At 32.7% G+C, this 25,667-nt stretch overlaps 1 protein-coding gene and 1 long non-coding RNA gene across 2 annotated transcripts; one reads left to right on the top strand and one right to left on the bottom strand.

Moving 5' to 3' along the window:
- The first annotated feature begins 287 nt into the window (after nucleotides 1–287).
- Nucleotides 288–7,821, top strand: LOC140451529 (uncharacterized). Its single transcript, XR_011952066.1, has 3 exons — nucleotides 288–3,120; nucleotides 3,224–3,467; nucleotides 3,527–7,821. It is a non-coding gene; the product is annotated as an uncharacterized lncRNA (long non-coding RNA).
- Nucleotides 7,822–22,148: 14,327 nt separating this feature from the next.
- On the bottom strand, nucleotides 22,149–22,912 carry RpS15 (ribosomal protein S15). The gene is made up of 3 exons (XM_072545397.1): nucleotides 22,753–22,912; nucleotides 22,593–22,678; nucleotides 22,149–22,537 (listed from the first exon to the last, which is right to left on the bottom strand). Exons 1-3 carry the CDS (start codon nucleotides 22,762–22,764, stop codon nucleotides 22,189–22,191), a joined length of 447 nt encoding a protein of 148 aa, XP_072401498.1. The 5' UTR covers nucleotides 22,765–22,912; the 3' UTR covers nucleotides 22,149–22,188.
- Between the last annotated feature and the right edge of the window lie 2,755 nt (nucleotides 22,913–25,667).

The raw sequence follows: 25,667 nt of genomic DNA on the forward strand, positions 1-25,667 counted from the left end.
CCGTTGGAACGTTACAAATGTCCACGTTGGGCGCCAATTTGTAACGTTCCAACGAACATTCATTGGGTGCCAATTTGTAACCCTTCGAGGCTCAATTTGTAACATCCCAACGTTGAGCTGCTGTTGTCAACTTGTAACCGCCAACCTTAGTTTGCTGCTACAACCTGACTAACATCACTAACAACGTTGGAGCGACAAATCGTTTCCCGTTGGGACCAATTTTTAACGTCATAACCCCTAATGTATCAATTTCAAAATTGCTACATTAGACGTTATACGAAACACTCCCTGGCTAGCTCACTCAGGACGTGAATATGGCCTACTCTGGAGCAACACACGCAAACAAGTAAAAAGAAGAAACAATACACAGTTAAATTAACACATGTTTATTAAAATATTAAACAAAAAGGGCAGAAAAATACATGTTTAAATATTATATTGAATTTAAATAAAAATTATTCGACTTCTTGCTACAGTGTTACATTATAGTAAGGAAAAATGCTTGTCACCAAATCCTAGGTTTTATCCTGGTCTTTTCTGCTATGGTTGTTAGCAAGCCATGTTGTTAGTTGTGGATTTTCTTGCCCTGGAGTCAACTCTCCTATCGGAATGATAGTGCCATTCTCAGGCCGGTTGGTCTTCTGGATGTTAATATAATTTGACCCGTACCTGAGAAATGTATCCCGGAGGTTGACTCCTAATTCAGGAGACGACACAACAATTGGTTATTATACTTTTACAGAAGTCATGAAGAAAATCGACATTTTTAGAAATAAAAGCAATTATATCGACTTTTGTATCGAACGGGAAGGGGAAAATGTCAACAAAAAGGGGTCTTTGTCACTAGCATTAAACCACAGTATAGACATAGAAAAACCGAACACATAGAAGCGACACAACGGTCCAAAAGCGTGTACCATTTTTGTATACGCATGCCCGATTCTGGTTGTGTAACTGTCAAAAACACGTGCTTATTCTTTAATTCTGGTTGTTTTCGATAGTCCGTAGGCATCTATGGTAAATACTCAACACAACAAGTGCATTTGACCATTTATATAATTTATTTATAGTTAAAAGGTTATAGTTATAGTTTATAGTTATAGTTAAATATATAAGTTTATAGTTATAGTTTATAGTTAAAAGTTTAATTTATATTTAAAATGTCTGGATATATTTGTGCGATTCGCGGATGTTCATCTGTGACAGGAAAAGGAATAAGTTTATTTAGATTTCCTAAGAATAATAACAGGTAATTACTATTGCTTTGTAATTATTATTAGTTATTACATAATAGTATTGGTTTGACTTTCGAACAGTAAGCCGACGCCGACGTGTCTGTCCGAGCTATAAAAAATAAACTTTGGTCTGCCAAGGGATAGTTCAAAATGAAAACATTAAATTTGGTGTCAGTGCTATTTCTTTTATTGAAAGACGCAAGTCTCCGAAGGCTCAGGTCAAAAAATCAACAGATGGTGGCCCGGCGTCAGTGCGCTCGAACACAACAATACGAATATAGTATTTTTAGGAAATAAAAATATATAGAGGGTTTTATACACGAGAATATTTTATTTAAGAGCGTAGGCGCAAAATTTCGGGCAAATGTTTTTTAAATGTATTCATTTTTTTCGAATCCTGAAAAAACTAATAAGTATTTTTGAAAAATTTAAACGCAGAATGAAAGACCACATTATTACTGAGGGCCAAAAGTCCCCGAAAACTTCTATAATGTTTATTTTAATGAGTACAGGGGTGAAAAAAAAAAAAGAGAAAATTTAGCGTGATTTTTAATTTCAAATATCTCATTCAAAAAAACTTTTTGTTTATTCTAAGGGACTTTCGGCCCTCGGAAATAATGTAATCTTTCATTCTGTGTTTAAATTTTTCAAAAATATTTGTTAGTTTTCTCAGGATTCCAAAAAAATGTTAAAAAGCATTGGCCCGAAATTTTGCGCCTACGCTCTTAAACGAAACAAAGACATTACTAAAATGCTCAAACTAAAAATTGTTGGAAACATAATTAGACCGATAATTGGGAAATCTTAAAATTACAATAGAACAAGACTTCAAAAAAAAACATTGGCGAATGACGCAGTACCTTCAATGATCTTTGTTATTTATATTTAACGAATTAAAAATTGGCAGACAACTTTTGTATAGGTATAGCAAAAAGTAGATGAGTACCTATTTAGTTTTTCATAATTTAATGTAAGTTTGTTTATTTGCAACCATGTTTTTGCAATTTTGAAGTCTTGTTCTGTTGTAATTTTAAGATTTTTAGTAATTTCTTTGTTTCGCTTAAGAGCGTAGGCGCAAAATTTCGGGCCAATCCTTTTTAAATACAATCATTTTTTTCGAATCCTGAGAAAACTAACAAATATTTTTGAAAAATTTAAACACGGAATGAAAGATTATATTATTACCGAGGGCCGAAAGTCCCTTAGAATAAACAAAAAATTTTTTTGAATGAGATATTTGAAATTAAAAATTACACTAAATTTTCTCTTTTTTTCACCCCTGTAACTTATTAAAATAAACATTATAGGTGTTTTCAGGGACTTTCGGCCCTCAGTAATAATGTAGTCTTTCATTCTGCGTTTAAATTTTTCAAAAATACTTATTAGTTTTTTCAGGATTCGAAAAAAATGAATGCATTTAAAAAACATTGGCCCGAAATTTTGCGCCTACGCTCTTAAGAATTTATATTGTGTGATATGCCCACTGACTATTAATTTTCTGGTTGTTAGCTGTCATTGGCGGCTTGGCCACGTAACTTCAAAGGACTGTCGCTTCTCTGTGTTCGGTTGTTCTCTGGTATAGATAACAACCAGTATTCCCACTCCGCTTTGTCCGAAAAATTTGACGGCTCTCATTGGTCATTGGCCATTGTCATTAGTCATAGATAAATAATATAGAGGCCATTGTATTTGTTTACTTTTTGTGTATTTATAGATACAAATAATCTTTATACATTTTTTATTTCGCAATTGCGTTGTATAAGTACGTCGATATGTACAAAAATAAAAACAAAAAGACTTGCCACACTTGTGCAGCTATAAAGTGTTGAAATAATTCTAGAAAAAGTAATGTTAGCTTTTTTTCGTTTCCAAAAGATGTTAATAGGTGAGTGTTATTAGGATTAAAATTGTGTATTACAGATGCTAAGATGTTATATTATTTATTAACGGTGGATTTTCATCGTGTATTAAAAAATGTTTGTATTTAGGGCAAACATTTGGTTAATGGCATGTGGACGAGAAGATTAATTGGATAAGGCAGAACGTTTACGTAGAAGTCATCGTCTTTGTGGTACTCATTTCGACAATAAGATGTTTCTGAATGATATGACAAAATCGATTCTTCAGCAGTTCCCACAAATTTTCCTTTAATGGAGGGCTCATCAACTTTTGATCATACTTATTCTGCAGTAGTCCAAAACATATGTCTTCCAAGATGTCCTATTAATGAAGGTAAATAAAATAAATAATTAAGATGTAACACATATCTAAGCTTTCTTTTTTTCTTTTAGAAGTAGTGAAAAGTTCAGCTATGGATATAGAGAAAAATGTTAGTATTAAACATAAACCATCCACTATAACTGTACTTCAGGATATTACTATTACTCCTGGTAAAAACAACATATTCCATGGAGAACCTGAACATGTAACTACACGTCCAGTAACACTAAGTTCAACTCAAGTGTCACAACAATTATCAATAAATACTCCCTGAAAAATGTATTATGAAGTACAGTTATACAATTAAGGAAGGAAAACCATTATTTAAAAAAAATTTCAGAAGTTACAGTCTACAGAAAAGAAGTATATTGACAACTGAAAAATTGAAATTTCATAACATATTTGTGTGGATATTTAATGAAAAAATGTTTAAGAATTCCATAGTTGTGAAATATGTGGCAGATACTCAAAAAGTGTAACTAATTTGTGAGATACTATTGTATATTCATATTTAACGGATATGAAAATAGAACTGGTGAGACATATGGTAATCTAAAAATGCCTACTGGTGATTTTGTTAACTTTATTAGTATACTTGACTGTCTCTTTCACAAGAATTTTGACATATTAGCTGTACAGCCGAATATTATTAAAACATATGTTTCTCTATTTAGTACCATAAATTTTAGCCACCCTTGTGAACAATTTCCACTAAAATATTGTAGAACTTTATTTAGCTTTGTACGTTTATACTATTCATTAAAATTCATGAAGAGAAATTTGAAACTGAAAAACATGAAAATATAACCAAAAGAAAAAATAATAAATTGATTATTTGGAAACATCAATAAAGCATTATTTACTTGTTTATATCAATATAAAAAGTCAAAATACTCTTTTTTTATTACAGTGATCAGATAATATCGATTAATAGTTAATATACCTATTTAGGGGTTTTCTTCACATTATCTTATGTTTTTAGTGAGATGTAACTAAAATATCTGATCATATTCCATAAAAATGTATTAGAGTATTACTTCTAATTAATTAATAATTAATTATATTGACATTAATCAAGATCAAGTAAACAACAATGTAAAATATCATTCAAAATCACATTTGAACAAAAGCAATTGTGTATAGAATAATCCATACTCCTAAATTGCTTTAGCTAATTTCTTTTCATATTCCTTTGGCATATTAATTGCAAAGCCGAATATTATTAAAATAAAATATTGTATAACTTTATTTAGCTGTGTATGTTTGTACTATTTATTACAATTCATGAAGAGAAATTTCAAGACTGAAAAACATGATAATATAACCAAAAGAAAAAATAATAATTGATTATTTGGAAACATCAATAAAACATTATTTACTTGTTTATAAAAATATAATAAGTCAAAATACTCTTTTTTATTAAAATGAACAGATAATATCAATCAATAATTAATATACCCATTCAGGGGCTTTCTTCACATTATCTTATGTTTTTAGTGATCAAATGAAATAAGTGAAATATCTGATCATATTCCATAAAAATGTATTAGAGCGTTTCTTCTAATTCATTAATAATTAATTATATTGACATTAATCAAGATCAAGTAAACAACAATGTAAAATATCATTTAAAATCACATTTGAACAAAAGCAATTAATTATCCATAGAGAATAGTCCATACTCCTAAATTGCTTTAGCTAATTTCTTTTCATATTCTTTCCCAGTCACTTCTTCAGAATTTACATTTCCATGTATCTCATCGCAGAACTAATTATGGTTCAAATATAGGTATGATCTGACTTCTCATACATGCAAATCAGTGCTCATGAGATATAATTTGTTTAACTTCTGAAATTTTAAACTACAAAATGATACTTTGTAAACTTAATGTGTACTTGTTTTATACATGTATATTTGATTTTTATCTGTAATTGTATTTATCTACAATGTATTTTTGTCTAATTTTGACAGTGGGTCTGTCACCTTTGTTATTATTAAATAAATAAATAAATGTAATATCTAATGCAACATGTAATACTAAATGAAGTTCATTTAAAAATTTATTTTTTATTTCCACAAATACATTCTTAACATTAACAGGATGACGCTACTTTTAGCACTTTGTACGATTCCGTTAGACATCTAATGTACATCAACAAGGATTGTAAGAAAAAACTCAAAGAAAAATTGTGCTATGAAGTACAGTTATAAAATTATGGAAGGAAAACCATTATTTAAATAAAAAATTCAGAAAACATTCTGTACATTCTACAGAAAAGAAATGTGTCGATAATGTGACAATTGAAGACTACATGGAACTTACATCTAAATTTTGTCCTTCGTTAAATTTAGCTAATTTCATAAATGTTCAAATTTTACAGTCTAGAAAAAAGGCAAGAAGTAGAAGATTCAGTAACCAGTTTAAACAGGATGTCTCTTAATGTACTTCAAGGGGCCAAAAGTTTTACAAAAATGTTTTGTGTAGCAAATTTTGTTTACCCAGCCCTAATATATTATTTAAAAATAATATACCAGACAGCTACTCAAAAAGTGTAACTAATTTGTCGGATAAAACTGTATATTCATATGTTAATGTATATAAAAATAGAACCGGTGACACATTTGATAATCTAAAAATCCCTACTGTTGATTCTGTTGACTTTATAAGGAGGTATACTTGACATTCTAGTTCAAAAGAATTTTGAAATATTAGCTGTACAACCGAATATTATTAAAACATGTTTTTCGATTTAGTACCATAAATTTTAGTCACCTTTTGAACAAAGACCACTCAAATATTGTACAACTTTATTCAGCCTTGTACGTTTGTACTATTTATTAAAATTCAAAACAGAAATTTCAATACTCAAAAAATATTGTACAACTTTATTTAGCCATATACGTTTGTACTATTTATTAAAATTCAACAACAGAAATTTCAATACTCAAAAATATGAAAATAAAACTAAAAGAAAAAAATAATAAGACGATTATTTGGAAACATCAATAACACGATTATTTAATCGTTTATATCGAAATAACAAGTCAAAATAGTCTATTACAATGAACTGGTAAGATCAATCACTAATCAATATACATATTTAGGAGTTTTGTTCACATCCTCTTGTGTTTTTAGTGACATATGATTAAAATATATTAACTGATTTCAAACTCTGTATTTGAATTTTGAAATGAAACTTTGCATTTTATTCTACTTTATAACCATACAGCTTTAAAACTAGTATATTTATTAAAAACTGTTGCATAACTCTCCATTTGATTTTTTTTTATAGTGTATAAGACAGTTCTGTAACAAATAGTTGTGAAACGTTAGAAAACAAAATCATAAATACAACGCAGAGAAAGAAACAATTTTAGGTTTTTTTTTTTTAATTTCTCGAATAATGAAAGAGTAGCAAGAAGAGTTTTGAAATTGGTTGAAATTAAAATCAATTTTGTTAAATAAATCAAAGTCGGCTCTGTCGCGTCCATATGTGCAGGGCCAGTCCACGGTTTTCGTCCAGACAATATGGCGTCAAGGTCACCGAATTTTGTCTAAAAAGATCAAAGGTACCGCGGTAGAGTGAGAATACTGGTTGTTATCTATACTGTGATTAAACCATCGAGCAAAAAGACAAAAGAGGGAATCTAATCGTTATGAAAAGGCGACCAAAAAAGTGGCCTCTGATGGCGGACATATCCGGAAATGCGAATGCGCCAAATTTAAATTTTCCGACACTTATTAACAGTAGCTATAAAATAGTTTTCAGAATGTGTCTTAGACGAGAAAATTTTAATTAAATATTAACTATAACAGTACAGATTAGAAAAATAAGAGATACAATGGAGGATATAGAAGAATATGAATTATGACAGAAGATATGGAAATTGGAGAATAGAATTAACGAAATATATTAACATAAGAAAGAAACCAGGCAATGTAGCAGTTATAACGCTACAACAAAAAGAATGATATGAATTATTTCCATATTTCAAAATTGATGACTTGTGATAAACCATATACTTAGATGGTTTATCATACCTTTTTGGTAGGGGGATGTAAAAGTAAACCTATGTTTATTTTAAGTGAAACAGCAAGGTTTAGTTATTTAAAGTTTTAGGTTGTATGACTGTTTAAGTTTTATTGACATTGACATATTGTAAATTGTATGGTACAATTGTCAAATTACTTAATGGCGTAAGAAATAGCATTGTTCTTGATTCTCTTTTTAGGTTTGTATATTTGTTAAGTTATGTTAGTTATGTTATTATTGTTAATAATTTATATTGTAGAATTTTAACGATAATAAACTCTTTTTAGACGAATTCAAACTGCTATCTCTTCACATGAATAAGGGTATGATATTACACTTAATATATATATATGATAAGTGATCAGTGTAGTAGTGTCCCCAGACACTACTACACTGATCACTTATCAAAGCATTAATGGTCCTGGGAATAGAGGACGGGTCATTTATACCGTAGATGGTGACGTGGCTTGTGTGGAGGTTGGCGTGGCGTCATCCTAAACACTTCTGATATTAATAAACTCTCAAATCTCATTAATCCAGACTACAGACCAATTTGTAATAATCCAACAACCTATCTGGAGAAAACAACAAAAGCCATTATCAATAAAACCTCTCTTCCAGTTGACACAAAACAACTAATTCACATATGACACATAACATCACTCGTTTGATGTATATGAAGGTCCACATCCACAAAGCTTGCACTGAACTTGTGCAAGCAAATAGGGGATATTGGAGCATAGGCTCCTGGGATCCAGGAGGTATAAGGACCAACCAGAATATACTGGACGAAATAACTGGTCAATAGATACGAAATGGATGTCGCGGCGTTACAGGAAACAAAGCTCACGAATAACATCAACATTAAGTTTCCGGGCTATGACATATACAGGAACGATAACACAGGAAGATCAGGTGGCACAGCAATATTAGTGAAAAAAAGCATGTCATATCAGAATTCTAACACCACAACTGAATACTATGCAAGCAACAACAGTAACAATACAAATGAGGCAAGGAGAAATCAGAATTACCTCCGCCTACGTAAGACCTCGAGATCCACTGATCAAAGATGACTTAAACACGTTCCTAAACGACGAATCCTCAATTATAAGAGGAGACCTAAATGCAAGATCCCCAAACTGGAACGACAGAGCTACGAACAGAAATGGAAGACTACTAAATACATATTTAGTAAACAACGACGACGTTATGGCAATGGGCCCCACAGATCCAACACACTACCCAGGAAACGGACTTCCTACACACATAGATATTGTAGTTGCAAGAAACCTAGGACTACAAACAGAATTGCAAACATTAAACCAAGGCACAACGAACCACAATCCCATCCTATTAGAACTAGGAACGTGGGAAGAAGAAAGCATAATCAAAAGAGTAAAAAAGAAAACAAAGGGGACAAATTTCAAAAGATTAGTCAGCACTGGAATAAATACAGTTCCAGTGATAGAAAACCCACCAGAAATAGAAGACAGAGTCCTAGAGTTGGAAAATATCATCCAACAAGCACTCAGAAACAGCAATACAGAAGAGGAAGTAGAAATCCACACGGGCAGATTTAAAGATATACCACAAGTAATAAAAGACTTGATAAGTGAAAAGAACAGAGCAACGCAGACAGCAACAAGGACAAGAAACCAGGCAGATAAAAACAGAGCAAATAGACTAAACAGAAAGGTCAAAACAGCACTACAACACCGTAGTGAAAGCTGGGAAAACCACATAAGAGACATGGAGGAACAAGGACCAAATATGCAAAATATTTGGAGGCTTCAGAGAATACTCAGAAACGACAGAAAGCTAATCCCTCCATTACACGGAGAAAATGGAATAGTTTACACTACTGTGGAAAAAGCAGAGGTAATGAGGAGTACTCTCTCGAGAGAGTGTACATTAAATTACCACCCAGACGAGGATATCGACTTCATAGAAGAAGTCGAAAGACAAAGAGAAAAACCTGAGAATCTTAACGAAATCATCCCTCCTACATCACCGAAGGAGTTAAACGAGCTAATTAAAAATAGCTCACAGAAAAAGCACCTGGTCCAGATCAAATAATAAACAGGGCTCTAAAATACCTACCAGCGAGAGCCATACTGTATTTAACAAATATAAAAACGATGCTAATTTTAAGAAATTCCAAATAGATGGAAAGAGGCCCATGTCATAATGTTACCAAAACCAGGAAAAGACAGCACATTCCCGCAAAATTATAGGCCAATAAGCTTACTACCTGCAATAAGCAAGCTTGTAATACTCAGCAGACACCAAGCTAAAACAGATAGATTAGGTATTATACCCGAAGCACAATTCGGTTTCAGATCAGAGCACTCCAGTGAGCTACAAGTACTTCGATTAACAGAGTACGTAGCAGCTGGATTTAACGACAAACAATACACACGATCTGCCTTCCTAGACGTAACGTAAGCAAAGCTTTCTACATAGTCTGGCATAAAGAATTGATTTCTAAAATAAGAGGATACGGTTACAGTGGAGCAATGACAAGACTAACCTCTTCGTACTTAAGCAATCGTAGTTTCAGAGTCCGAATGTCACCTCTAATGTACACAGCAGACATACCTAGAACACCAGGTACATTACTAAGTCTATATGCAGACGACACAGCGATAGCGGCCAAACATAGAAACATAGACATCGTGGTAAACAACCTACAAACAACGTTAGATGACATAGAAGAATGGAGTTTAAATGGAAAATAGCTTTAAACTCCAAACGCTAAAAAAGGCACCAGCAACTAGAAGAACAAGTGACTTTGCAAAACAACCCCATCGAGTGGAAAAACGAAGCGAAATTCCTCGGAGTAATTATGGACAAAGGCTTAACGTTCAGTAATCTTTAGGAGACGCCACAATACAAAAAGCCATGGCCAAAACGTCAATAAGAGGCCTAGAAGGAAGAAAAAGCAAACTAAGAATGAAAACGAAGATAAGATTAATAAATAGTATAATTCCTCCTATAGTAACATATGCAATACATCCAAAAACAAAATCAAAGCGGCACACAACAGCAGCCTAAGAGAAGCAGCCAACGTACCGAGATATGTTGCAGAAAGATTCCTCTTTAGAGAATTGCAGCAAATTAGAGTATTGAGATTATGAAAGATAAAGCAAGGACAAAGAGAACCATCCAAATCACATAATGCGAGAGATGATGAGGTATGACGCTTTCCATAGATGGAAGCCCAAAAGACCGAAACAACAAATAGTCGAATAATACCAAACATATACTAGAGAGAAAATAACAAAAACACCAGAGAGGAATCATACAAAAAACAACATAACAGCACACTAAGAAGACAGTTCGTAGCTCGAAAAAACTCGTGGACAACCGCAACAAAAAGCATGGGCCCAGTTGCTTTAAGTGGACAAACTTTATATTTCATATTTTTCATATTATAATATAAACATTTTATTAATTATGATTTTCTGTTTCAGGCAACCTACAAAAAAAAACTAAAAAACAAAAAACGGCCTCGGCCACGAAAAATATTAAAAATATACTAACAAAAACCGGCTCAAGCCAACAAAAGAAAAATTAACAAAAACCCCGAAACCCGGCACGTAGGGCACAAACCCTTGTGCACCAAGTCTCCGAACTGAGCCTAGCTCAGAGCGGAGACTTGAGGCCCAAGTAAGAAATTTTTAGTTCGCGGATAAGCCACATTATGATAACAGGATCATAGCGACAATGCGCTGTCCTGATTTTGATTCGGTTAGGAAACCATGTTGGAGTTCTATTACCCAGGACTCCCAACATGAAGAGCATTTTTCTGATAGTTGTGCCCCTATCGCACATCAGAGTGCTATAGGTAGGAAAGGGGTGGTCTGGAGCATTGGAGCGCGGTGGAGTGACTCCTGTTTTTACTTGAGTTAATACACCTCGCTCCAATGAATTGTTACACCCGAACGTAATTCTTAGGGGTGAACATGTCTCACAGGCTGGGTGTAATTAAATTGCTTACTTGCATATCGCTTGAAACATCTTTATGATATGCAGTGTGAAAAAATATAAATCATTTTTTTGTCATTTTTTTAATCCACTAATTTTCTGTCCACATTACATTGTGCAATGTTCGAAACTTCCACGTGTATAATTGCATTGTCTATTTCTAACTGCTAAACGAGCAATCCGCCGAAATTTTAGATTGCCAATGTATGCTTGAAAACAAAAACAATCCAACAAAAGGGTTTTTTGTTGCTACCGTGAATGTTATATCCTTAATTTCCCGCGGCAATTAACACGTAACCATACTACAGAATTAGCGGTTTAAAAGATTTTAAACTGTCTTAGTAGCAACGTTGCAAACAAACCGCTAAGAAAAATTTGTGAGGAAAATACCGGGAGATATCTAAAAATCCACCGCGAAAAACATTTTATTTTGGTTACATCAAGAAAAATGCGAGAATCAGCACGACTTCTTATTGAGATACGAAAAATAAAACAATGTATTAAGTCTTATTGATTCTTTAAAACCAAAATAATATGATGTGTTGGTGGACGCTACTAAAGCTGTTGCTAAATATAACTCCGAAAAACAAAATTATGAAGTTCCTACATATGCTCTGAATATGGACACAACATTAAAACAGTGCTATGACATAGCACTATTTATTGAACACTTTAAAGAAGTCGAATATATTACAAACTGTAAATTTGGCCAATATTGAAATTAATTTAAAAATCTTGATGAAAATAATTGAAGCCAACTGGAAGCTTGATGTATCAAGTCAGGCATCTAGTAATTTAAGTTTAAAAAGACGGAATAAGATAAAAATCAAAGATTGCTGTTTTAAAGTTATTGGAATCAGATGATGACGAAGATTCGTATTTAACTTTGTTGAATACTGTACATATATTGTCGTTTAATGTTATTAAACAGGCGACGACCTGGTGAGTTGCAACGACTCCTAGCGCAAACTTACATTTCAGCTTTGCAAAAGAAAGGAAAGAAAAGTTTTTAATGAATAATTTTAAACGAATTGTTATAAGAGGTAAGAGAGGTCGTGGGGTTCCAATACTTTTTAAAGAACTGCAGGAGCACCTGGATTTAATTTTAATATGTAGAAACAACTTTTTACAGAAACCAAATATTTATTTATTTGCTACCCCAAACTCAGACAAACCAATACGGGGTTATAAAGCATTATTCAAGTTGGCTAACGAGTGTGGTGCTCAGAATCCTGATGCACTTACTTCAACTAAGCTTAGAAAGATTTAGCAACTTTACCAAACTGCCAAAATTTTTAAGCTTTTGATATTAATGGAAAAAGGGCAGGCAAGAATTCAAAGAGAAAACATTAAATGAAATAAATTTAAACTTAAAAGATTTAGTGGAAAAAAAGCTCATACGACAATATAGACGAAAATTTTGGAACGGAAAGAAATTCAAGAATTATCAGACCACGAAAGTAACAAAGAGGTATCGACTAATGAAAGTAATATAAAATCGAAAAAAAAAAGAGAAGAGTGCTCACAAAAAGAGAAGAAAGCCCAAATTAAAGAAAAAAGGCACCAAAGAAACAAGACTGTATGGAACTGACTTCGAAATATCCAGTACTTTGTCAGAATAAGAACTGGCTAAAAATTAAAGTATTTATTCAAAATAAGTACACGAATAGTTACTGTCTGCTTCTATTATTGATTTGTTATTTGTCTTATTGTATTGGTTAAGTACAAATCCAACCCCACAGTCCGGTATCTTGGAAAACTTTCTCCGAATTATTAAAATTGACTTTTGACACCAATTATTTCATTTTCAATGACAAATATTATCGTCAAATTTTTTGAACACCTATGGGATCCACAATTTCTCCTATTCTAGTCAACTTTGTACTAGACGATCTTATTAATGAGAGTATCAAGAAGTTAGATTTCCTGGTTCCCTTTGTAAAACAGTATGTCGACGATCTGATTTTAGCCACCCCACCAGTGAACACCTTATCAGTTTTTAACTGCTTTTATCCTCACCTGCAATTTACATGTGAATTTGAAGTTGATAATAGTATTCCGTTTTTAGATTATGATTGAATTATTCGCACACCTGATAACAGATTAGTCACTACCTGGTACAGAAAAGAAATGGCTAGCAACTGTTTCTTAAATTACCATTTGACACGCCCAATCAGATATAAACTTAACTTGGTGCAAGCCCTCAATCTTAGAGTACACACGTTGACACACCCGCTTTACAAAGAAGAATGTCTCAATCTACTGAAGTCCATTCTCATAGATAACTCCTATCCCGCATCCATCATCAATAAATTTCTATATTCGAAAGCTATGGGCAGTACATTACTGAAACACCCACCGGGCAACCATTAGCATCCATTTCTAATAAAATACAGATGAATAATTCCCCACTCACTCCGGAACAAACCATAAAATATGCTTCGCTCCTGTACTTCCTACAAATCACGAACAAGCTTACCAAACTTTTCAAAAACTTACCTGTTAAAATAGCCTTAAAAACATCAGAACCATAGGAAAGTTATTTTCGAAGACAAAAACTCCACTGGCCCCTTTAGAACAAACTAATGTCATCTATCATATACCCTGTGCAGAGTGCAATTCCTGCTACATTGGCCAGACCAGCCGTTCTCTTCAAGGTCGACTAGCGTCCCACAAAAGCGACATTAGGATTTCTAAACCATCTTGTGCCCTTGCAGAACATGCCATTTCAACTAAACACAGTATCAATGTCACGAATACCAAAATACTGTGGAAACAACAAAATTTCCATAAGCAATCCATCCTTGAAGTGTGCCAAATTCTAAAACATCCAGTGTCCCTAAATAAAAGAACCAACATCGATAACTTGAGCCAGATAATATCACTCTCTCATCATACAGGACAAATAAAAAAAAACCCATGGAACTGCTCCATAAAACAAATAAAAATAAAGGTAATCCTGCTCATGAACATTTTATCATCATCATGATTGGCTCCACAACACATGGTGGGTCTTGGCCTGCTCAAGGATAAGTCTCCATTCTCTCCTATTCTTCACCTTGGCTTTCCAGTTTTGTATTCCCAACATTCTCAAGTCTTCCTCCACCTGATCCTTAAATTGTGCTCTGGGTCTGCCTCTCCTTCTCACTCCATATATTCTTTGGCTCATGAACATTTGCCTACAGTAGTTGCCAGGAAATTTGAAAAGGTAAAAACAAAAAGGAAACAATATAGAATATGTTCTATAGATAAAATTAGAAAAAACACAATTTATGAGTGTGTGGATTGTGACAAAAAACCAGTACTATAGGAGATTGTTTTCACAAATATCATTCAACCAAAATATAAATATCTTGAAAACTTTCACAAATGCTAAGGATAATTAAAATCGTTTAACAAAAGACTATAGTATAATTTGAATAAGCTGCTTTTGTTGATCTTGCCTTTCTAATTATTAATTAGCATAACAGGCAGATATTGTACCTGGTCACAATTCCATTGAAAATTAGGCTTTGTTTGGCTTATTTTTAAATTCCACTTGATATTAACTTCTTGAATATTTTTAACACATTCTGCGTGGATGGCATACATGTGAGCCACATGGTGCTAAGTGATTAAAATTTACTATCAGGTTGTTGGATAAGGTATACTTCACTTGTTGAAGTATAAAGATTTTGTATTTAATTATCTAACAGATATAAACCCTAAAAAATATTTGCCAATGAAAGTTCACTTATGATTAGAAAAGGTTGAAATCACTTATGATCTTCAAGTTAACAAAGGTGGAGTAAATATTTTTAAAATCGTCATTAAAAACATTGAAAGACACACAGTTCATTGTAAATTGTAATTATTCGAATACATTATAAAAAATGGGTGAATCTTTGGAAGCAGGTCCGTCATGGCCTAAAATTCTTTAGGTATTCTTCACTTGTTGAAGCATAAAGATTTTGTATTTAATTATCTAACAGATATAAACCCTAAATAATATATGCCAGACGAAAGTCCACTAATGATTAGAAAAGGTTGAAATCACTTATGATCTTCAAGTCAACAAAAGTGGAGTAAATATTTTTAAAATGGTCATTAAAAACATTGAAAGACACACAGTTCGTTGTAAATTGTAATTATTCGAATACATTATAAAAAATGGGTGAAACTTTGGAAGCAGGTCCGTCATAGCCTAAAATTTTTAAGTCATGTAAAATATCTTCAAAAAAATCGAAAAATCCTAGTGAAGAACTGTTACACATCTTACTCGAAAGTGATAGTGAGATAGACAAGTTCTCGAAGTAAAAACTAAAATAAAAAAAGTTCTGTCATACCATTCTGCCGTGCTTAGCTTAAAAGTGGTATCTCCAATTTTGTGCCAAATGGAGTTATGATGTTATACATATAAACCTTTACATTCTACATCATTTTTCTTAACTTAGAAGTTGTAAAAGCTTATAAAAATAAAAATATATTATTAAAAAAATTGTGGTGTGTACAACAAAACAGCGCAGTAATAGTCTTAAACGTGGTATCTACTATTCATTAGCTAGTAAGTGGTATGTTCTCAAAATTCTGTACATACCACTTTTAAGACAAGTAATTCACCGGCTTGTGAATGCGCGCCTAAAAATACAATGTTTGTTTTCATTTGATTTAAATCAAAGCAACAAGTGTGTTGTGTTTCGGTCTACCTAGTAAATTTGATTGTTATAATTTTGTTTTTACCTAGAAGTGGGCACAGTTTAGGTAAGTAATACTTTAATTTGGATTCTATTCAAGTTTTATACAGAAAAAGTTTAACAGAATCATTTATTGTATCGAATTATATAGAAAATTTGAGGTTAGGTACATACTACAAGGTACCTACAAATGTTATGCAATAGTTTTATTTTACAATAAAAATAATATTATAGGCAAATTTATTAATTAGCAGTACAAAAAATTTTATGTTGCTTTAACGTAATTTGTGAATACCTTCTTTATATCATTTTTCAAGCTGCAATAATTATCAAAAAACTTTTATTGGAATTTTGATAATTAGCCTTACTTCCCTTTTAAAGAAAAAAAAATGTGCCAATGTATATTAATCCAGGCTCTTTTTTGTAGAAAGAATGTTTGGAAGTAGCAATAGTAGAGCTAAAAAAATTCTTCAAAGGGTAAACAAAGCTAGTGATTACTCAAAAAGTAATATTGGTTGTGCAAAATCCAAAGAAAAACTGACTATTTTGGATCCGTCCCCACCTTGTGATGCAACTTATTCAGGTAATATTCTTCATAGTGGCCAAAAACAGTTGGTTGTGACCGAAAACATTTTTAAAAACCCAAGACCCAGACAATGTTTAAAAAATACATCATTAGAACCAGTATCTTTTAATGGGTTGCGTACCATCAATAATGGAACTCCTTTAATTGGTATTGCTGATGGAGATCAATTAGCTCAAACGACCATCTCTTCTAGTCACCATGACAAACAAGCTGGCTAAATAAATTCTAATTCTCTCTCGTATGAAAACAACTTTGAGGTGAATACAAATTTTTCTGAAAAGCCTTGTTACAACGCATTACAGACAAGTTCTTAACGAAATATCATGTTATGATATAAATTTTCCTGCAATTGACAGAAAACAAGAATTAGTAAAGCCAGTAGTTTTTAATGATCCACAGACACTCAATAATGAAACTTCTGTCATTGGTATTGCTGATGGAGATCAATTATTTCAAACGAACATCTCAGCCAACCATCATGACATACAAACTGACTCAGTAATTTATAATTCTGGCTCACATGAAAACAACTTTGAAATGAATATAAGTTATTGTGAAAAACCTACTTACACCGCTCTGCAGCCACTAGTTATTAATAATAACGAACCATCTACTAGTTATAAAAAAAATTTCCATCGAACAGAGAATGAACAGGAATTCGACGATTTTAGTTCAGACAATTCGGTAAAAGACCCCGAGTACACCAACGATTCATCGCATTCACTGTTAAGTGATGATGATAGTGAAGTTCAACTAGATTTAAAAAAGAAGCCAACAACTAGGACACAAAGTGAGGTAACAGACTATACGAAGAAAGGTGAAAAAAGAAAGCGAAAGCGATATGAATATGAAGAACCATTATCGGTGAGGAAAGCAAAAAAATCTGAAGATATTAAAACCAAACACTTAATAAAACCTCCTTGCAGCGAAAGATGCCGAAAAAAATGTACTTTTATATTTACAGATGATGAAAGAAAAAATATAAATAAACAATATTGGCAAATGACATTTTCTAAGAGAAACTTTGTTTCTAGTTATGTAACATCTTCAGATGTTAAACGTCATATTTCTTCAAGTGTAGTTCTGGGGAAAAAGTACAAGTTTGCAAACAATTTTTTATATCGACATTGGGGTACAGTAAAAATAATGATCGAATACTACAAGACTGCTTTTCTAGAAACTCAGAAAAAATTAACTGTCACAGTATTAGTAAACAAGGTAAGCATACCAAGACTCCTACAATTGATAGAAATGTGATAAGAGCTCATGTTGAAAAGTTTAATCCTGCTGTATCTCATTATCGCCGCGAACACGCCCCAAATAAACGATACTTACCGAGTGATATAACTATCCAGCTTTTGTATTCAAATTTCAAAGAAAAACACCCCAATTATCTTTGTTCTTACGAAATATATCGGACGGTAGTAAGTAAAGAAATGAATATTTCATTTACAAAACTCGGCCATGAAGAGTGTGAAGCCTGTGAAACGTTTTTGCTACATAATCCTGAACATACAAAAGAAAATCCTTGTGTAGACTGCGAAGTTTGCTTATTGTGGCAAAACCATATCTTCAAGGCAAGTGAAGCTCGTTCAGCCTACCAGCTGGACAAAGAGTGTTTAAATGACAAAACTGTATTTTTCGGGAGATCTTCAAAAAGTTATCATGTTCCCCAGATTGGATATGTTTAAAAAGGCGATATTTTGTCCAAGAATCATAGTATTCAATCAGAGTTTTGTTCCGATTGGCACAAAACAGAAAAAAGTTATACCAATTGCCCTACTTTGGCATGAAAGCCTCGCAAGAAGGCAAAAAGGAGACTTGGCGACCATGTATTACAATTTCTTTTTAGAAATGAGAGATTATGAACATGTTGTGTTATGGGTAGACAACTGTTCGTCCCAAAATAAAAATTGGACGTTATTTACTTTTTAACTTACATTGTTAACTCACCAGAGATCTCTATTAACGAGATTGTTATTAAATACTTTGAACCGGGGCATACGTTTATGTCTGCGGACAATTTTCATCACCAAGTAGAAGCTTCTATGAAAAAAAATCCAAATATATATATATATATATATATATATATATATATATATATATATATATATATATATATATATATAGTTCTTGAACTCCTAAGTGGAGCATAGAGCTTCAGTGAAAACGCGCCATCAGGTTCTATTTTGCGCTAAGGCCTTCACCTCATTCCAAGACTTTCCTTGGCCTCTTATCTCGTCCATGATGGATCTTCTCCAAGTTTGTACTGGGCGACCTCTTTTTCTTTTCCCTTGGGGATTCCACTCTAGGGCAGTCTTTGCGATACTGCAACTATTTTTTCAGAGTGTGTGACCGATCCAACCCCACTTTCTGGACTCAATTTCATTTTGTACCCTCTTTTGTTCAGTCAGGTGTAGCAGATCGTCGTTTCTGATGGTGTTAGGCCAGAATATACGAACAATTCTTCGTAGACATTTGTTAACAAAGACCTGCAGTTTGTCTGTGAGGGTGTTTGTCACTTTCAGGTTTCACATCCGTAGAGTAGAACAGACATGACATTTGATCGGAATATTCGGATCTTTGTCCTTGTAGTATACTCGCCAGATCTCCAAACAGGGTTGAGCGTGCTGAATGCTTGTTGAGCTTTTCGTATCCTCATACCATATCGTCTTTGTACCTCCGTTTTCTGTTATGACACTTCCAAGATACGTAAAGTTTTCCACATTTTCAATCTGCATATTGTCGATAGTAAATAGCGTGTTGTTACTTGCATTTATTCTCATGGACTTGGTTGTACTAATTTTGATTTTCAAACCTATTTTATTGGCTTCAGTGGAAAGTGTTTCCAATTGGTAAGCCAGATCTTGGAACCTTTGACCTAATAGACAGATATCGTCCGCGTATTCTAGATCGCTTAGGCGTGTGGTTAACGTCCATTGTATCCCTCTTGTGTCGGAGTCTAGTTTGGAGAGAACATAGTCTATAGCTATGTTAAAAAGAAACGGAGAAAGCACGCATCCCTGTCTAACTACAGTAAGTACGTTGAATTCGTCACTGTTGATCCCATTGTGTCACGCTGCATTTCGCATCAGTATATAGTGACTTTATAATAGAAATTATTTTTTGCGGTATGTTTCTTAGCTCTAAAATTTTCCATAGAGCAGCGTGAGACAAGCTATCAAAGGCACGTTCAAAATCAACAAAAACCATGTATAGGGGTGTGTTCCATTCAACCGATTGTTCCATTATTACCCTCACAGTATTAATGTGGTCTATGCAGGAGGATTCTGGCCTAAAAGATATATGATCTTAAAGATTTTGTTGATGTTGTCCAAAAAGCTAATTCCAGCTAAGTAAAAGTTATTACACCTGAAAATTTTTATGAGTGGGATGATCATTCTTCAATTTATAAAGAAACAACAACCGCGCATTTATCTAAAGGAAATTGTGCAAATTCGAGCAATAAGAGGAAAAAAACTTTGGCTTACAAGAAAAATTTTACCGAGTTGAAGAACTTGAGCTAAATTTTTTGAAAAATGAGAACTTGAAAAGTGGAGGGCTTTTAACCAAAAAGAATAAACCAATAGGAGGTATCACTGAAGAAAGAAAGGCCAATATTATTAAAACCTTATCTTCCTTAATGCCAGCAAATAGGCTTACATTTTGGGAACATTTGCAAGTTAACAACAAGGCCACTGATTTGCTAAGCAACGTAGAAGATTAAAAAATATCCGTTGTGGTTATTTGCAAAATAGTTATTCAATTTTATTTTTAAATTTATTTCTGTAGTATACGTTATGTACAACGTTACCTACATGTTTTTTTTTTCTTTAATGAACATGAATAAACAACTTATATGTACTCGTTTACATTTTTTTCTCCTCCTGCTTTCTCTCTATGAATATAACAATTATAATTATTCTTAACTTAAAAGTGGTATCTTCACTGGCAGTACGTTACCACTGTTTACAATATAAATAATTCTTGACTTAAAAGTGGTATCAACCATTTTTTAAATAAAAACCAAAGATAACTACTTTTTTTTATTCAGTAAGTTTAAATCTACCTACTACTAAATAAAATGCATCATAGTATCAAACAATTTAAATTTACATGGGGTCGGAATGTGCTTACAACTTTAAACCCCTTCTTCTCAGTTTCATAATTCTGGCAGATACCACTTTTAAGCAAAGCACAGCAGCATTGTCTTATGTGTCAAGAAAAACCAGGATTGTGTGTTGGAACATGTGTTTGGAAATTTTCACAGGACATTTAAAGTATTTTACTTATATTACCTTTTTTTGTTTGCATACAAGTATAACAACATATTTAAAATCTTCTCCCTACAACATACATGTGCACCATCCGTTGCTGGTACAAGTATCTTTATCTTATACCTGGTGGCATATATGAGTCATGCAAAAATTTTTCATTTTTATCTTATAGGAATTTTATTAATAGTTTCAATTCAGCCTCACAACCAGACATCCCCACGCAACATGTTAATATACTGAGAGTACTCTATTGAAATCCCCTACTACACACGGTATTGTTGAAAAAAAAAGTAAAGTTAAAATGTACTACACAATAGATGAGATCAAGAAAAATTTCCTGTAGTCTTGTACAAGATTGTTTTTTGTTTTCCTGTTAAATTTAAATTTTCCATTAAATTTGTGATTATTTTTTGCTATAGCCATTACAATATGAGCATCAGGAAAAAGTACCATTAAATTTTATTTGGAAGTTTTCATCTTAATTGTTCACCAAAAATTTGAAAGAAAATAAATAATTTTTTTCCTTAGTTCTAGAGGTTTAGCATAAAGAAAATATAAGCAATAGCTATGCCTCAGATCAGGCATTTCTTCAAAACACAACATTAAAAATTTGTTTATATTACACTTCATTTAATATATACTTTGTTTATGGATCAATATTTAAAAAATACTAGTAAACATAGCCTTTGATTTCACAAAAATGTTTTGGGCAGAGATGGTGTTAACAAAGCATTTCTAGAAATTGATTGATTAAAAAACTAGATTGAGATCATTTAGATGAATAACAGGACAATATTTAATTCATATAGAATGAGCATGACTAGTGATTTGTCTTTAAAATATATATAGTTTTGTAAGTAACTCAATGTTTTTATAACTTGGCATTAAGACAGAAATCTCCAGTAAAGCATCAAAAAGTTTCAAGGATATTTTGCACATTTGAAAATAGTACTTTTGACTTTCAGCTACTATAATTATGACACATTTTAAATAATTCAATACTATGAATAAGATAATCAGTACATAAAAGAAAAACAATTGAAAATTCAGATTGATATGGGAATCCTGACTTCATCCAAGATAAATAATAAGATTTATAAAAAAAGAATGAATGTGGTAATTAAATAACAACTCTCAAAAATTGTTTATTGTAAATCTACATTGTAAATCATTTATTTGAGAGGAATAAATCTAGAACTGTGTGTAGCACCAATACCTGGTCTACCATGTTTAACAGGTTTGTAAGTCAATGAAAATTCACCTAAATAATGTCCAATCATTTCAGGTTTAATTTCAACTTGTGTAAAAGCTTTACCATTGTAAACTCCAACAATAGAACCAACCATTTCTGGAACAATAATCATGTTGCGCAAATGGGTTTTAACGATTTCAGGTTTTTCTAATGGAGGGGCTTCTTTTTTTGCTTTGCGCAGTTTTTTTACTAGTGCCATTGGTTTACGTTTTAATCCTCTTGTAAAACGTCTCCTGGCTCGGCAATGCATTAGTTCCATGAGTTGCTCACTAAAAATCAAATCATTGGATTACATTAATTTCATTATTAATTTCTAAATCTTACTTTGGCATGTCCAAAAGTTGATCTAAATCCACTCCACGAAAAGTGAACTTTTTAAAAGTCCTCTTCTTCTTGACTTGCTCTTCTGCCTTAAAAGAAATAAAACAATTTTGTATAAATACTTGTATGAAACTTTGCAGAAATTAAAAAATATGTTACTTACTTTATCAGCCATATTGAAAAAATATTGTGTTTAACTAACTTATTAGCAAAAACTTATTTGATGGACTATTCCCCAAAGGATTCTTCAACGTTTACAAATTAATGACTATCGCCATTAAATTCTAGATAGAAAGAATGTCAAATTGTCAAAACACAGCGCTGCCAACCGACAATCGAAAAGTACATCCAACTTAGGCATTTTTGATCGTAAGTATCCCTGTCGAAAATATTCAAAAATCGTTAATACTAATGACAATGACAGAGAATATAGTATAATATATTAACATTATGTTAATCAAAAACGTATATATATATATATATATATATATATATATATATATATATATATATATATATATATATATATATATATATATATATATATATATATACATCTATGAGTACAGTTAGTAAAAGGCCGTATGACACTGTGCATTTCTTGTATCATTTTTTATATCGTTTCTGATATAACAAAAAAATGGATAGTGTCATACAAACGTATAGTTCTTATATCAGAAACGATACAATAATTTGTGTCCGCTGCAGTTTCTTGTACAAGAAATGCGCCAATTTGTGCGCAAAAGCTTCTGTCATAATGGCGGCTAGAGGAGAACTTTGATATACAATTAGACCAAGCAAACATCAGAGAAAAGTGCCCACCAACAATAACCAAGATTAGAACAGCAGTAGCCAAATTGAAAAACAATAAAGCACAGGCATTTAATCAAATAGCATCGGAACTACTGAAAGCAGGAGTTCTAAAGGAGGATTACTAAAAACAATACATAACCGCTTTAAAAATTCGTGATGAGTTTAAAGATTATTTTATACCTCCAAATAAGAGAGTAGAATTTCAAGAGCATGCCATTCAAACACATAACTTGTAAAAAAAAACAACAACAAATAAATTGTTACAACTAAATTATTTATTATTTTTGTCTTCCATTACAACCAGTTGGATATATTCAAAAATTGTGGTTTCCAATTTAGTTTTAATATTGGGACATTTTATTTGCCCAGTCCGGTCCGGACCACGGTTCGTAGACTTACTACGGTTGCCTCTTCCGCCTAACCAATGAACATTAAGCCCGAAACTGTACTCTCGTGACGTAATTCTTACCCTTCAACCAATCAACACTGTAATCAACCTGCCCATTCAGTTTCAATCGCGAATAAATGGGTTTTGTATTCTTGTGTACTCTGGTGACGTAACTCAAGCATCCCCATCCCAGTCGGAAGAGGCAACCGTAGTAAGTCTACGAACCGTGGGTCCGGACTATCAATTAGTGAATTAAGTAATTATCTTTTGCGAAGCTATAGTCTGTTTTTAACCAGGGCCCTGATTCTAATTGAGATTTCGACTCAAAACATGTCGAAATTAATATGGCGACGTCGAACGAAATGCGACTTTGCGAACCTTGTGGATTTCAGCTGAACTAACCAAACGACGTCACTAATTTTCGACTTATCGAAATTAATTTCAACTTCAAGAAAGTGGTTGAAATTTAATTTCGAGTCGAAATTAATCTGACATGACTGACTGGACTGGGCCGACTGCCGACTGGGAGAAGTGAACTTAGGTTCAGTTTAGGTAGGCGGTGTTTTGATCCTTGCAAAGAAAACTGAGGCAAAAAGTATTAATATGGCTGTGTTTTACGGACATTTGCTAGTTTTGGAGGAATTAGAGAGGATAGATATCCGACGCTCATAACGGAGGATAAAAAGAATGTAACGGGATACTCAAAATTCTTTTTCACTAAGTGATGCTCAATTTAGGCAGCAATTCCGGCTTAATAAACAAGCTGCAAATTATTTAATAAGGGTATTAGAACCATATTTGGAAGAAGGTGTTTATGCCTCTAGGATACCCAAAATGTTTAGGGTTAGTATTACTAAGCTGCAGTAAATTTAAAAATATATTAGAATATAACCACTAAGTCAAATCTTAGTGGTTATAACTTAAGGATCTCCCACATCGCCTTTTTTTTTTTCTTGCCATCTTTTCTTTCAATTCAAAATATAATTGAGAATGGCCAATATTTATGATTTAACAACTCAAACAAGAAAAAAAAGACGTTCACGTAACAAACGTAGTGTAGCCAATAAACAACAGGGCCAACCCAAATTTTCAGCAGTGTCAAAATGATAAAGTAAATATCCCCAGTTTTAACTACAATCGAAATGAATGAGATTCGCTAGCGATTGCGACTGTCATGGCGTAGTCGCTTTTAAATTTCGACATCGAAATGAAATAGAATCAGGGCCCTGGGCCCTGATTCTAATTGAGATTTCGACTCAAAACATGTCGAAATTAATATAGCGACGTCGAAATGCGACTTTGCGAACCTTGTGGATTTCAGCTGAACTAACCAAATGACGTCACTAATTTTCGATTTATCGAAATTAATTTCAACTTCAAGAAAGTGGTTGAAATTTCATTTCGAGTCGAAATTAATCTGACATGATTGGCTGGTCTGGGAGAAGTGAACTTAGGTTCAGTTAGGTAGGCGGTGTTGTGTTTTGATCCTCGCAAGGAAAACTGAGGCAAAAAGTATTAATATGGCTGTGTTTTACGGACATTTGCTAGTTTTGGAGGAATTAGCGAGGATAGATATCCGACGCTCACAACGGAGGATAAGAAGAATGTTACGGGATACTCAAAATTCTTTTTCACTAAGTGATGCTCAATTTAGGCAGCAATTCCGGCTTAATAAACAAGCTGCAAATTATTTAATAAGGGTATTAGAACCATATTTGGAAGAAGGTGTTTATGCCTCTAGAATACCCAAAATGTTTAGGGTTAGTATTACTAAGCTGCAGTAAATTTAAAAATATATTAGAATATAACCACTAAGTCAAATCTTAGTGGTTATAACTTAAGGATCTCCCACATCATCTTTTTTTTCTTGCCATCTT

The sequence above is a fragment of the Diabrotica undecimpunctata genome, chromosome 1, assembly GCF_040954645.1.
Source record: "Diabrotica undecimpunctata isolate CICGRU chromosome 1, icDiaUnde3, whole genome shotgun sequence".
Classification (NCBI taxonomy): Eukaryota; Metazoa; Arthropoda; class Insecta; order Coleoptera; family Chrysomelidae; genus Diabrotica; species Diabrotica undecimpunctata.

Coding starts and splice junctions, on each gene's coding strand:
- RpS15 (XM_072545397.1), bottom strand. Junction 22,538..22,592: donor CAACTTTTGGACATGCCAAA/GTAAGATTTAGA, acceptor TTTGATTTTTAG/TGAGCAACTCATGGAACTAA.